This window comes from Melospiza georgiana, chromosome 34 (assembly GCF_028018845.1).
Source record: "Melospiza georgiana isolate bMelGeo1 chromosome 34, bMelGeo1.pri, whole genome shotgun sequence".
NCBI lineage: Eukaryota > Metazoa > Chordata > Aves > Passeriformes > Passerellidae > Melospiza > Melospiza georgiana.
In genome coordinates, this window is record NC_080463.1 from 76716 (window position 1) to 89215 (window position 12500).

General features: G+C 52.4%; 1 protein-coding gene across 1 annotated transcript in view; it reads right to left on the reverse strand.

The window, feature by feature from the left end:
- Positions 1-12500, reverse strand: part of PFAS (phosphoribosylformylglycinamidine synthase) — a gene marked incomplete at both ends in the record, with an annotated part of 73977 nt that overhangs the window by 6151 nt on the left and 55326 nt on the right. Inside the window, 5 exons of the mRNA XM_058043066.1 lie at positions 2181-2354; positions 4468-4582; positions 6568-6659; positions 8698-8908; positions 11613-11758. Coding sequence (XP_057899049.1) covers positions 2181-2354; positions 4468-4582; positions 6568-6659; positions 8698-8908; positions 11613-11758 — 738 coding nt within the window. The remainder of the gene's footprint in view (positions 1-2180; positions 2355-4467; positions 4583-6567; positions 6660-8697; positions 8909-11612; positions 11759-12500) is intronic.

A 12500-nucleotide genomic window follows, 5' to 3' on the forward strand; every position in this document is an offset into this window, starting at 1 on the left:
GTGTCACACAGGTGACACACAGGTGACATTGGGGTGACACACAGGTGACACACAGGTGACATTGGGGTGACACACAGGGGACATTGGGGTGACATTGGGGTGACATTGGGGTCACACAGGTGACACAGGTGACACACAGGTGACATTGGGGTGACATTGGGGTGACATTGGGGTGACATTGGGGTGACACAGGTGACATTGGGGTGACATTGGGGTGACATTGGGGTGACACTGACCTGTCCCCACCCAGCCCAGCAGCGCCATCAGCTGGCAGCCGTTGCACACGCCCAGGCTGAACGTGTCACACAGGGGACATTGGGGTGACATTGGGGTGACATTGGGGTGACACACAGAGGTGACAGGTGACACAGGTGACACACAGGTGACACACAGGTGACATTGGGGTGACACACAGGTGACACACAGGTGACACACAGGTGTCACTGACCTGTCCCCACCCAGCCCAGCAGCGCCATCAGCTGGCAGCCGTTGCACACGCCCAGACTGAGCGTGTCACACAGGGGACATTGGGGTGACATTGGGGTGACACAGGGGTGACACAGGTGACATTGGGGTGACATTGGGGTGACATTGGGGTGACACAGGGGACATTGGGGTGACATTGGGGTGACACAGGTGACACAGGTGACATTGGGGTGACACACAGGGGACATTGGGGTGACATTGGGTGACACAGGTGACACACAGGTGACACACAGGTGACACAGGTGGCATTGGGGTGACATTGGGGTGACACACAGGTGACACACAGGTGACACACAGGGGACATTGGGGTGACACACAGGTGACATTGGGGTGACATTGGGGTGACACACAGGTGACACACAGGTGACATTGGGGTGACACAGGTGACACACAGGTGACATTGGGGTGACATTGGGGTGACACACAGGGGACATTGGGGTGACACACAGGTGACACACAGGTGACACACAGGTGACACACAGGTGACATTGGGGTGACACTGACCTGTCCCCACCCAGCCCAGCAGCGCCATCAGCTGGCAGCCGTTGCACACGCCCAGGCTGAACGTGTCACACAGGGGACATTGGGGTGACATTGGGGTGACACAGGTGACATTGGGGTGACATTGGGGTGACATTGGGGTGACATTGGGGTGACACTGACCTGTCCCCACCCAGCCCAGCAGCGCCATCAGCTGGCAGCCGTTGCACACGCCCAGGCTGAGCGTGTCACACAGGGGACATTGGGGTGACACACAGGTGACATTGGGGTGACACACAGGTGACACACAGGTGACATTGGGGTGACACTGACCTGTCCCCACCCAGCCCAGCAGCACCATCAGCTGGCAGCCGTTGCACACGCCCAGGCTGAACGTGTCACACAGGGGACATTGGGGTGACATTGGGGTGACATTGGGGTGACATTGGGGTGACACACAGGTGACACAGGTGACATTGGGGTGACATTGGGGTGACACAGGTGACACACAGGTGACACAGGTGACATTGGGGTGACATTGGGGTGACACAGGTGACACAGGTGACACACAGGTGACACTGGGGTCACACAGGTGACATTGGGGTGACACAGGTGACACACAGGTGACATTGGGGTGACAGATGACATGGGGGTGACACACACAGGTCACACAGGTGACACACAGGTGACACAGGTGACATTGGGGTGACACACAGGGGACATTGGGGTGACATTGGGGTGACATTGGGGTGACACAGGTGACACACAGGTGACATTGGGGTGACAGGTGACATGGGGGTGACTGACACAGGTGACACAGGTGACACACAGGTGACATTGGGGTGACATTGGGGTCACACAGGGGACATTGGGGTGACATTGGGGTGACATTGGGGTGACACAGGTGACACACAGGGGACACAGGTGACATTGAGGTGTCACACAGGTGACACAGGTGACACACAGGTGACATTGAGGTGTCACACAGGTGACACAGGTGACACACAGGTGACATTGGGGTGACACACAGGTGACATTGGGGTGACACACAGGTGACATTGGGGTGACATTGGGGTGACACTGACCTGTCCCCACCCAGCCCAGCAGCGCCATCAGCTGGCAGCCGTTGCACACGCCCAGGCTGAACGTGTCACACAGGGGACATTGGGGTGACATTGGGATGACACAGGTGACACAGGTGACACACAGGTGACATTGGGGTGACATTGGGGTGACATTGGGGTGTCCCTCACCTGTCCCCACCCAGCCCAGCAGCGCCATCAGCTGGCAGCCGTTGCACACGCCCAGGCTGAAGGTGTCCGGCCGCGCGCGGAATCGCTCCAGCTCCGCGCGGACCCGGGCGTTGAAGAGGATGGAGGCGGCCCAGCCTGGGGAGAATAACGGGGGGAAAAAGGGGGAAATTGGGAAAAAAAATTTGGGATGAAAATGGGGAAAAATAGGGGGAAAATGGGGGAAAATAATGAGGAATTATGGGGAAATAATTGGGGGAATAATGGGGAAAAAATGGGGGAATAATGGGGGGAAATGGGAAAAAATTTGGGATAAAAATGGGGAATAATGGGGAATAAATGGGGGGAAAATGGGGAAATAATGAGAAATTATGGGGAAATATTGGGGGAATAATGGGGAAAAATGCGGGAATAACGGGGGGAAACGGGGGGGGAAAATGGGAAAAAATTTGGGATAAAAATGGGGAATAGTGGGGAGATTAATGGGGGAAAATGGGCGGGAAAATGGGAAAAAATTTGGGATAAAAATGGGGAATAATGGGGAAAAAATGGGGGGAAATGGGGGAAAAATGGGGGATAATGGGGAAATAATTGGGGAAAATGGGGGAAAATACTGGGGGAAAATCGGAAAAATAATGGGAAATTAATGGGAAATAATGGGGAAATATTGGGGGAATAATGGGGAAAAAATGCGGGAATAATGGGGGGAAACGGGGGGGGGAAATGGGTAAAAATTTGGGATAAAAATGGGGAATAATGGGGAAAAAATGGGGAGATTAATGGGGGAAAATGGGGGGGAAAATGGGAAAAAATTTGGGATAAAAATGGGGAATAATGGGGAATAAATGGGGAAATCAATGGGGGATATTGGGGAAATAATTGGGAAAAATGGGGGAAAAAGGGGGAAAATAATGGGGGAAAATCGGAAAAATAATGGGAAATTAATGGGGGAAACAATGGGAAATATTGGGGGAAAAATGGGGGAAGAATGCGGAAAAAATGGGGAAAAGTTGGGGAAAAATTGGGGGAAAAATGGGGGATAATGGGGAAATTAATGGGGGATAATGGGGAAAAATGGGAAAAATTTGGGATAAAAATGGTGAAAATCTGGGATGAAAATGGGGAATAATGGGGAAATTAATGGGGAAAAATGGGGAAATAATTGGGAAAATGGGGGGAAAATAATGGGGAAATTCATGGGGAAATTGGGAAAATTGGGGAAAGAAGGAGGGAAAAACCGGGAAATTGGGAAAATTCTTTGGGGTTTTTCCCTGGTTTTGCAAAATGTCGGTTTTTAGGATTTTGGGGGATTTTTGGGGTTTTTTGTGGGATTTTTTGGAGTTTTTTGGTGGATTTTTATGGAATTTTTTAGGGTTTATTCCACCTTTTTGCGGAATTGGGGTTTTTAGGATTTTGAGGATTTTTTGGGGATTTTTTGGGGTTCCAGACCCACCTTTGGCTGAAGCCCCAAACTCCTCAGGGAGGAGCCATTTCTGGGGTTGTTTATGGGATTTTTTTTGGTGGGATTTTCTTTTTTTTTTTAGGATTTTTGGGGATTTTTTGTGGGATTTTTTGGAGTTTTTTGGGTGGATTTTAATGGATTTTTTTAGGATTTATTCCACCTTTTTGCGGAATTGGGGTTTTTAGGATTTTGGGGATTTTTCGTTTTTTTTTTTGTGGGATTTTTTGGAGTTTTTTGGTGGATTTTTATGGAATTTTTTAGGATTTATTCCACCTTTTTGCGGAATTGGGGTTTTTAGGATTTTGGGGATTTTTGGGGTTTTTTTTGTGGGATTTTTTGGAGTTTTTTGGTGGATTTTTATGGAATCTTTTAGGATTTATTCCACCTTTTTGGGGAATTGGGGTTTTTAGGATTTTGGGGATTTTTTGGGGTTCCAGACCCACCTTTAGCTGAAGCCCCAAACTCCTCAGGGAGGAGCCATTTCTGGGGTTGTTTATGGGATTTTTTTTTATGGTGGGATTTTCTTTTTTTTTTTTAGGATTTTTTGGGATTTTTTGTGGGATCTTTCTGAGATTTTTTGGTGAATTTTTATGGAATCTTTTAGGATTTATTCCACCTTTTTGCGGAATTGGGGTTTTTAGGATTTTGGGGGTTTTTTTTTGTGGGATTTTTTGGAGTTTTTTGGTGGATTTTTATGGAATTTTTTAGGATTTATCCCCCTTTTTGCGGAATTGGGGTTTTTAGGATTTTGGGGGTTTTTTGGGGCGTTTTTTGGGGTTGCAGACCCACCTTTAGCCGAGCCCAGCACGTCGGCGTAGCTGAAGCCGCCCACGAAAACGAGACCCCGGAACCCGTCCAGGGAGGCCGAGCCCGAGCAAAGGTCCTGGGTGGTCACATCCCACACCTGGGAACCCCAAAATCCCCTGGTCAGACCCCAAAAATAAACCCAAAACCAACCCCAAAAACTCCAGTGAGACCCCAAAAATAAACCCAAAACTGACTCCAAAAAAAACCCCCCAAATCAACCCCAAATCTACCCCGGTTAGACCCCAAAAATAAACCCAAAAATAAACACAAAAGTCCTCCCCAAACCTACCCCAAAAATAAACCCAAAACCAACCCCAAAAACTCCAGTGAGACCCCAAAAATAAACCCAAAATTCACCCCAAAGAAATACCCAAAACCAACAGCAAAAATCCTGGTCAGACCCCAGAAATGAACCCAAAAATGAAACCCAAAAACCCCGGTCAGACCCCAAAAATAAACCCAAAAATAAACACAAAACTACCCCAAAAATAAACCCAAAAAACCCCAGTCAGAACCCAAAAATAAACCCAAAAATAAACACAAAAAACCCTGGTCAGACCCCAAAAAAAACCCCAAAAATAAACCCAAAAACCCCGGTCAGACCCCAAAAATAAACCCAAAAATAAACACAAAAATAAACCCAAAACCACCCCAAAAATCCCGGTCAGACCCCAAAAATAAACCCAAAAAACCCCGTTCAGACCCCAAAAATAAACCCCAAAATAAACCCAAAACTAAACCCAAAAACCCCGACCAGACCCCAAAAAAACCCCCAAAACCGACCCCAAAAAAAACCCCAAATCCACCCAAATTTGGGGTCCCAGGTGTGGTTTTGGGGTTCCCAAGTGGTTTTGGGGTCATTTCTGGGTGTTCTGGGCTCATTTTGGGGTCACTTCTGGGTGTTTTGGGGTCCCCGGATATTTCTGGGGTGATTTGGGGCGGTTTTGGGGTGATTTGGGGCGGTTTTGGGGTGATTTGGGGCGGTTTTGGGGTGATTTATGGGGTTTTTGGGGGGAATTTTGGGGCGATTTCTGGGTATTTTTAGGGGTGGTTTTGGGGACATTTTTAGGGGTCCCAGTGGTGGTTTTGGGGTCCCCAGATATTTTCGGGGTGATTTTGGGTGGGTTTTGGGGTGGTTTGGGGTGTTTTGGGGTGTTTTTGGGGTGTTTTGGGGTGTTTTGGGGTGTTTTTGGGCTGTTTTTGGGGTGTTTTTAGGGTGTTTCAGGGTGTTTTTGGGCTGTTTTGGGGTGTTTCAGGGTGTTTTTGGGGCTGTTTTTGGGCTGGTTTCGGGGTGTTTTGGGCTGGTTTTGGGCTGTTTCAGGGTGTTTTTGGGGTGTTTCAGGGTGTTTTGGGGTGTTTTCGGGCTGGTTTTGGGGTGTTTTTGGGGTGTTTCATGGTGTTTTGGGGGTGTTTTGGGCTGTTTTTGGGCTGTTTTTAGAGTGTTTCAGGGTGTTTCGGGCTGTTTCAGGGTGTTTTCGGGCTGGTTTTGGGGTGTTTCAGGGTGTTTTGGGGTGCTTCAGGGTGTTTTTGGGGTGTTTTGGGCTGGTTTTGGGGTGTTTTGGGCTGGTTTTGGGGTGTTTCTGGGCTGGTTTTGGGCTGGTTTTGGGGTGTTTCAGGGTGTTTTTGGGGTGTTTTTGGGGTGTTTTTGGGGTGTTTTTGGGTGTTTTGGGGCTGGTTTTGGGGTGTTTTTGGGGTGTTTTGGGGTGGTTTTGGGGTGTTTTTGGGCTGGTTTTGGGGTGTTTCAGGGGTGTTTTTGGGTGTTTTGGGCTGGTTTTGGGGTGTTTCTGGGCTGGTTTTGGGCTGGTTTTGGGGTGTTTCAGGGTGTTTTTGGGGTGTTTTTGGGGTGTTTTGGGGTGTTTTGGGGTGTTTTTGGGGTGTTTTGGGCGTTTTTTTGGGCTGGTTTTAGGGAGTGTTAGTGTGCTTCAGGGTGTTTTTGGGGTGTTTCAGGGTGTTTTTGGGCTGGTTTTGGGGTGTTTCAGGGTGATTTTGGGCTGTTTTGGGGGTGTTTTGGGGTGTTTTTGGGGTGTTTTTGGGTGTTTTTGGGGTGTTTTTGAGGTGTTTTTGGGGTGTTTTGGGTCTCACCTGGAAGCCGGCCATGGCGAAGGCTGCGGCCATCTCGCGGTCGCCGTTGCTGCCCTCCTCCCTCAGCACGGCCACGCGCGGCCCCGGCAGCTCTGGGGGACCCCAAAAATGGCACCGGCACCCCCAAAAACCCCGAAACTGCCCCCAAATCCCACAGACCCCAAATAACCCCCAAAAAAACCCCAAAATCCTATAAAATCCCACCAAAAATCCCATAAAAATCCCATTAAATCCCATTAAAATCCCACAAAAACCCATAAAAATCCCATAAAAACCCATTAAAATCCCATTAAAACCTATAAAAATCCTGTTAAAACCCATAAAAATCCCATAAAACCCATAAAAATCCCATTAAAATCCATAAAAATCCCATTAAAACCCATAAAACTCCCATAAAAATTCATAAAAATCCCATTAAAGCCCATAAAACTCCCATTAAAATCCCATAAAAATCCCATTAAATCCCATTAAAATCCCATTAAAAGTCACAAAAAATCCCATTAAAACCCATAAAAATCCCATTAAATCCCACAAAAATCCCATTAAAACCCATAGAAATCCCATTAAAATCCCATTAAATCCCACAAAAATTCCATTAAATCCCATAAAAATCCCATTAAAACTCACAAAAATCCCATTAAATCCCCAAAAATCCCATTAAATCCCATAAAAATCCCATTAAAACTCACAAAAATCCCATTAAATCCCATAAAAATCCTGTTAAAACCCATAAAAATCCCATTAAATCCCATAAAAATCCCATTAAAATCCCATTAAAATCCCATTAAATCCATAAAAATCCCATTAAACCCATAAAACTCCCATTAAATCCCATAAAAATCCCATTAAAACTCACAAAAATCCCATTAAATCCCCAAAAATCCCATTAAATCCCATAAAACTCCCATTAAATCCCATAAAAATCCCATTAAAACCCCGCAGACCCTTCAGGCAGCTCTGGGGGACCCCAAAAATCGGCACCGGCACCCCCAGAAAATGCCCAAAATGCCAAATCCCCAAAATGTCCCCAATGTCCCTAAAGCCCCCAAAATGTCCCCAATCCCCCCAATGTCCCCAATGTCCCCAATGTCCCCAATGTGTCCCCAATGTCCCCAATGTCCCCAGTGTCCCCAATGTCCCCAATGTCCCCAATGTCCCCCAATGTCCCCCAATGTCCCCAGTGTCCCCAATCCCCCCAATGTCCCCCAATCCCCCCAATGTCCCCAATCCCCCCAATGTCCCCAATGTCCCCAATCCCCCCACTGTCCCCAATCCCCCCAGTGTCCCCAGCGTCCCCACCCATGCTCCGCGCCACCGGTGCCACGTAGTCGGGGTCGAAGGTGACGCTGAACTCGGGTCCCCATCGTGTCCCCAATGTCCCCAATCCCCCCAATGTCCCCAGTGTCCCCAATGTCCCCAATCCCCCCAATGTCCCCAATCCCCCCAATGTCCCCAATCCCCCCAATGTCCCCAGTGTCCCCAATGTCCCCAATCCCCCCAATGTCCCCAATCCCCCCAATGTCCCCAATGCCCCCAATCCCCCCAGTGTCCCCAATCCCCCCAATCCCCCCAGTGTCCCCAGTGTCCCCGCTGTCCCCAGTGTCCCCACCCATGCTCCGCGCCACCGGTGCCACGTAGTCGGGGTCGAAGGTGACGCTGAACTCGGGTCCCCAGCGTGTCCCCAATGTCCCCAATCCCCCCAATGTCCCCAATCCCCAGAATGTCCTCAACAACCCCAATGTCCCCAATGTCCCCAATGTCCCCGGTGTCCCCAAAACGTCCCCAATCCCCCCAAACCCCCCAATGCTCCCAATGACCCAAAATTCCTCCCAATGTCCCTCAATGTCCCCCCACTGTCCCCAATGTCCCCAATCCCCAGAATGTCCTCAACCACCCCAATGTCCCCAGTGTCCCCAATGTCCCCAATGTCCCCAGTGTCCCCAATGTCCCCGATGTCCCCAAAATGTCCCCAAACCCCCCAATGTCCCCAATGCTCCCAATGACCCAAAATTCCGCCCAATGTCCCCAATCCCCCTCAATGTCCCCAATGTCCCCAATCCCCAGAATGTCCTCAACCACCCCAATGTCCCCAGTGTCCCCATTGTCCCCAAATGTCCCCGGTGTCCCCACCCATGCTCCGCGCCACCGGTGCCACGTAGTCGGGGTCGAAGGTGACGCTGAACTCGGGTCCCCAGCGCGTCCCCAGGTCCTGCTGCTCCTGCTCCACGCAGGCCGGCGTGGCCTGCAGCCGCTCCAGCTGGAAACTCGTCTGCTCCCAAACGTCCCTGAGGTCCCCGACGGGCTCGGCCAGCACCTCCTGGCCACCCACGGTCACTGTCACCTGCGGGGACATCGGGGACATTGGGGACATTGAGGGACATTGGAGACACTGGGGACATTGAGGGACATTGGGGACATTGAGAACATTGAGGGACATCGGGGACATTGAGGGACATTGGGGACATTGAGAACATTGGGGTTTGAGAACATTGGGGACATTGGGGACACTCAGGACATTGGGGACATTGAGGGACATTGAGAACATTGGGGACATTGGGGACATTGAGAATATTGAGGACATTGAGAACACTGAGGACATTGGGGACATTGGGGACATTGGGACATGGGACACTAGAATGGTGGCACTGGGCTTTGGGGACACTGAGGGACACTGAGGGACACGGAGGGACACGGAGGGACACTGAGGGACATTGAGAACATTGAGGACACTGAGGGACACTGGGGACATTGGGGACATTGGGACATGGGACAATGCTATGGTGGCACTGGGCTTTGGGGACACTGAGGGACACTGAGGGACACTGAGGGACACTGAGGGACAGGGACTCGTCTGCTCCCAAACGTCCCTGAGGTCCCCGACGGGCTCGGCCAGCACCTCCTGGCCACCCACGGTCACTGTCACCTGCGGGGACATCGGGGGCATCAGGGACACTGGGGACACTGAGGGACATCGGGGACATTGGGGACATTGAGAACATTGAGGGACATTGGGGTTTGACAACATTGGGGACATTGGGGACATTGGGGACATTGGGGACACTGAGGGACATTGGGGACATTGACAACATTGGGGACACTCGGGACATTGACAACATTGGGGACATTGGGGACATTGAGAACATTGGGGACATTGGGGACACTGAGGGACACTGGGGACATTGGGGACATTGGGACATGGGACAATGCTATGGTGGCACTGGGCTTTGGGGACACTGAGGGACACTGAGGGACACTGAGGGACACTGAGGGACAGGGACTCGTCTGCTCCCAAACGTCCCTGATGTCCCCAATGGGCTCGGCCAGCACCTCCTGGCCACCCACGGTCACTGTCACCTGCGGGGACATCGGGGGCATTGGGGACATTGAGGACATTGGGGACATTGGGGACACTGGGGACACTGGGGACATTGGGGACATTGACAACAGTGGGGACATTGAGGACATTGGGGACATTGAGGACATTGAGAACATTGACAACATTGGGGACACTGGGGACATTGACAACATTGGGGACATTGAGGACATTGGGGACATTGAGGACATTGAGAACATTGAGGACACTGAGGGACATTGGGGACATTGAGAACATTGGGGTTTGAGAACATTGGGGACATTGGGGACATTGAGAATATTGAGGACATTGAGAACACTGAGGACACTGGGGACATTGGGGACATTGGGACATGGGACAATGCTATGGTGGCACTGGGCTTTGGGGACACTGAGGGACACTGAGGGACACTGAGGGACACTGGGGACATTGGGGACATTGAGGGACACTGGGGACATTGGGGACATTGGGACATGGGACAATGCTATGGTGGCACTGGGCTTTGGGGACACTGAGGGACACTGAGGGACACGGAGGGACACTGGGGACATTGGGGACATTGGGACATGGGACAATGCTATGGTGGCACTGGGCTTTGGGGACACTGAGGGACACTGAGGGACACGGAGGGACAGGGACTCGTCTGCTCCCAAACGTCCCTGATGTCCCCAAGGGGCTCGGCCAGCACCTCCTGGCCACCCACGGTCACTGTCACCTGCGGGGACATCGGGGGCATTGGGGACATTGAGGGACATTGAGAACATTGAGGGACATCGGGGACATTGAGGGACATTGAGGGACATTGAGGGACATTGGGGACATTGAGGGACATGAGGACGTGGGGACAACAAGGGACAATGGGGACAGCAACAACAAGACAAAGCCACCACCGCCCACCCCGGGGGACAGAGCCACCTCCTGTCCCCTGTCCCCAAAGCCCCCCCAATGTCACCAATGTCCCCAAACCCCCCCAATGTCACCAATCCCCACAATGTCCCCATTGTCCCCATTGTCCCCAATGTCCTTGATGTCCCCAATGTCCCGAAACCACCTCAATGTCCTCAATGTCCCCAATCCCTCCAATGTCCTCAGTGTCTCCAATCCCCCAAATGTCCCCAATGTCCCCAAACCCCCTCAATGTCCCCAACGTCCCCAAATCCCCTCAATGTCCCCAATGTCCTCAAAGTCCCCAATCCCCAAATGCCCCCAACCTCCCCAGCATCCCCAATGTCCCCAACGTCCCCAACGTCCCCAACCCCCTCGATGTCCCCAATGTCCCCAGTTTCCCCAGCGCCCCCAATGTCCTCAACCCCCTCAAATGTCCCCAATGTCCCCAATGTCCCCAAACCCCCTCGATGTCCCCAATGTCCCCCAGTGTCCCCAATCCCCCCCGTCCCCAATGTCCCCAATGTCCCCTCACTGTCCCCAATGTCGCCCAATATCCCCAAATCCCCCCAATGTCCCCCAATGTCCCCAATGTCCCCAACCCCCCCCCCGCTGTCCCCAATGTCCCCAGTGTTCCCAATGTCCCCAATGTCCCCCAATATCCCCAAACCCCCTTGCTGTCCCCAACCCCCCTGCTGTCCCCAACGTCCCCAATGTCCCTAACGTCCCCAACCTCCTCAATGTCCCCCAGTGTCCCCAATGTCCCCAACCCCCCCCGCTGTCCCCGCTGTCCCCAGTGTCCCCTCACCATGGCGCGGGGGCCGTAGGGGCCGCTGTGGCCGATGGGGACACAGGTGACGCCGGCGTCATGGTAGCGGCGGCACACGGGGACGGCGGCGGCGGCCGGGACCTCGAGCAGCAGGGCCGGCTCCTCGGCAAAGAGCAGCGCCAGCGCTGGGGACAGTCAGGGGACATTGGGGACATTGGGGACATTGGGGGGTTTGGGGGGTTTGGGGACATTGGGGGGATTGGGGACATTGGGGACATTGGGGACATTAAGGGCATTGGGGACATTGGGGACACTGGGGGGTTTGGGGACACTGGGGACATTGGGGACATTGGGGGGTTTGGGGACACTGGGGACAGTGGGGACAGTGAGGGGACATTGGGGACATTGGGGACATTGGGGGGCTGGGGGACATTGGGGACATTGGGGACATTGGGGACAGTGGGGACATTGGGGGGGTTGGGGACATTGGGGACACTGAGGGGACATTGGGGACACTGGGGGGGTTGGGGACAGTGGGGACATTAGGGACACTGGGGGGATTGGGGACAGTGGGGGGGTTGGGGACATTTGTGACAGTGAGGGGACATTGGGGGCATTGGGGACAGTGGGGACAGTGGGGACAGTGGGGGGATTGGGGACACTGAGGGGACATTGGGGACAGTGGGGACATTTGGGGACATTGGGGGCATTAGGGACACTGGGGGGATTGGGGACAGTGGGGGGGTTGGGGACATTTGTGACAGTGAGGGGACATTGGGGACAGTGGGGACAGTGGGGGGATTGGGGATAGTGAGGGGACATTGGGGACATCGGGGAGGTTGGGGACATTGGGGACACAGAGGGGACACTGGGGGACATTGGGGACACACTGGGGACACACTGAGGGGACATGAGGGACACAGTGGG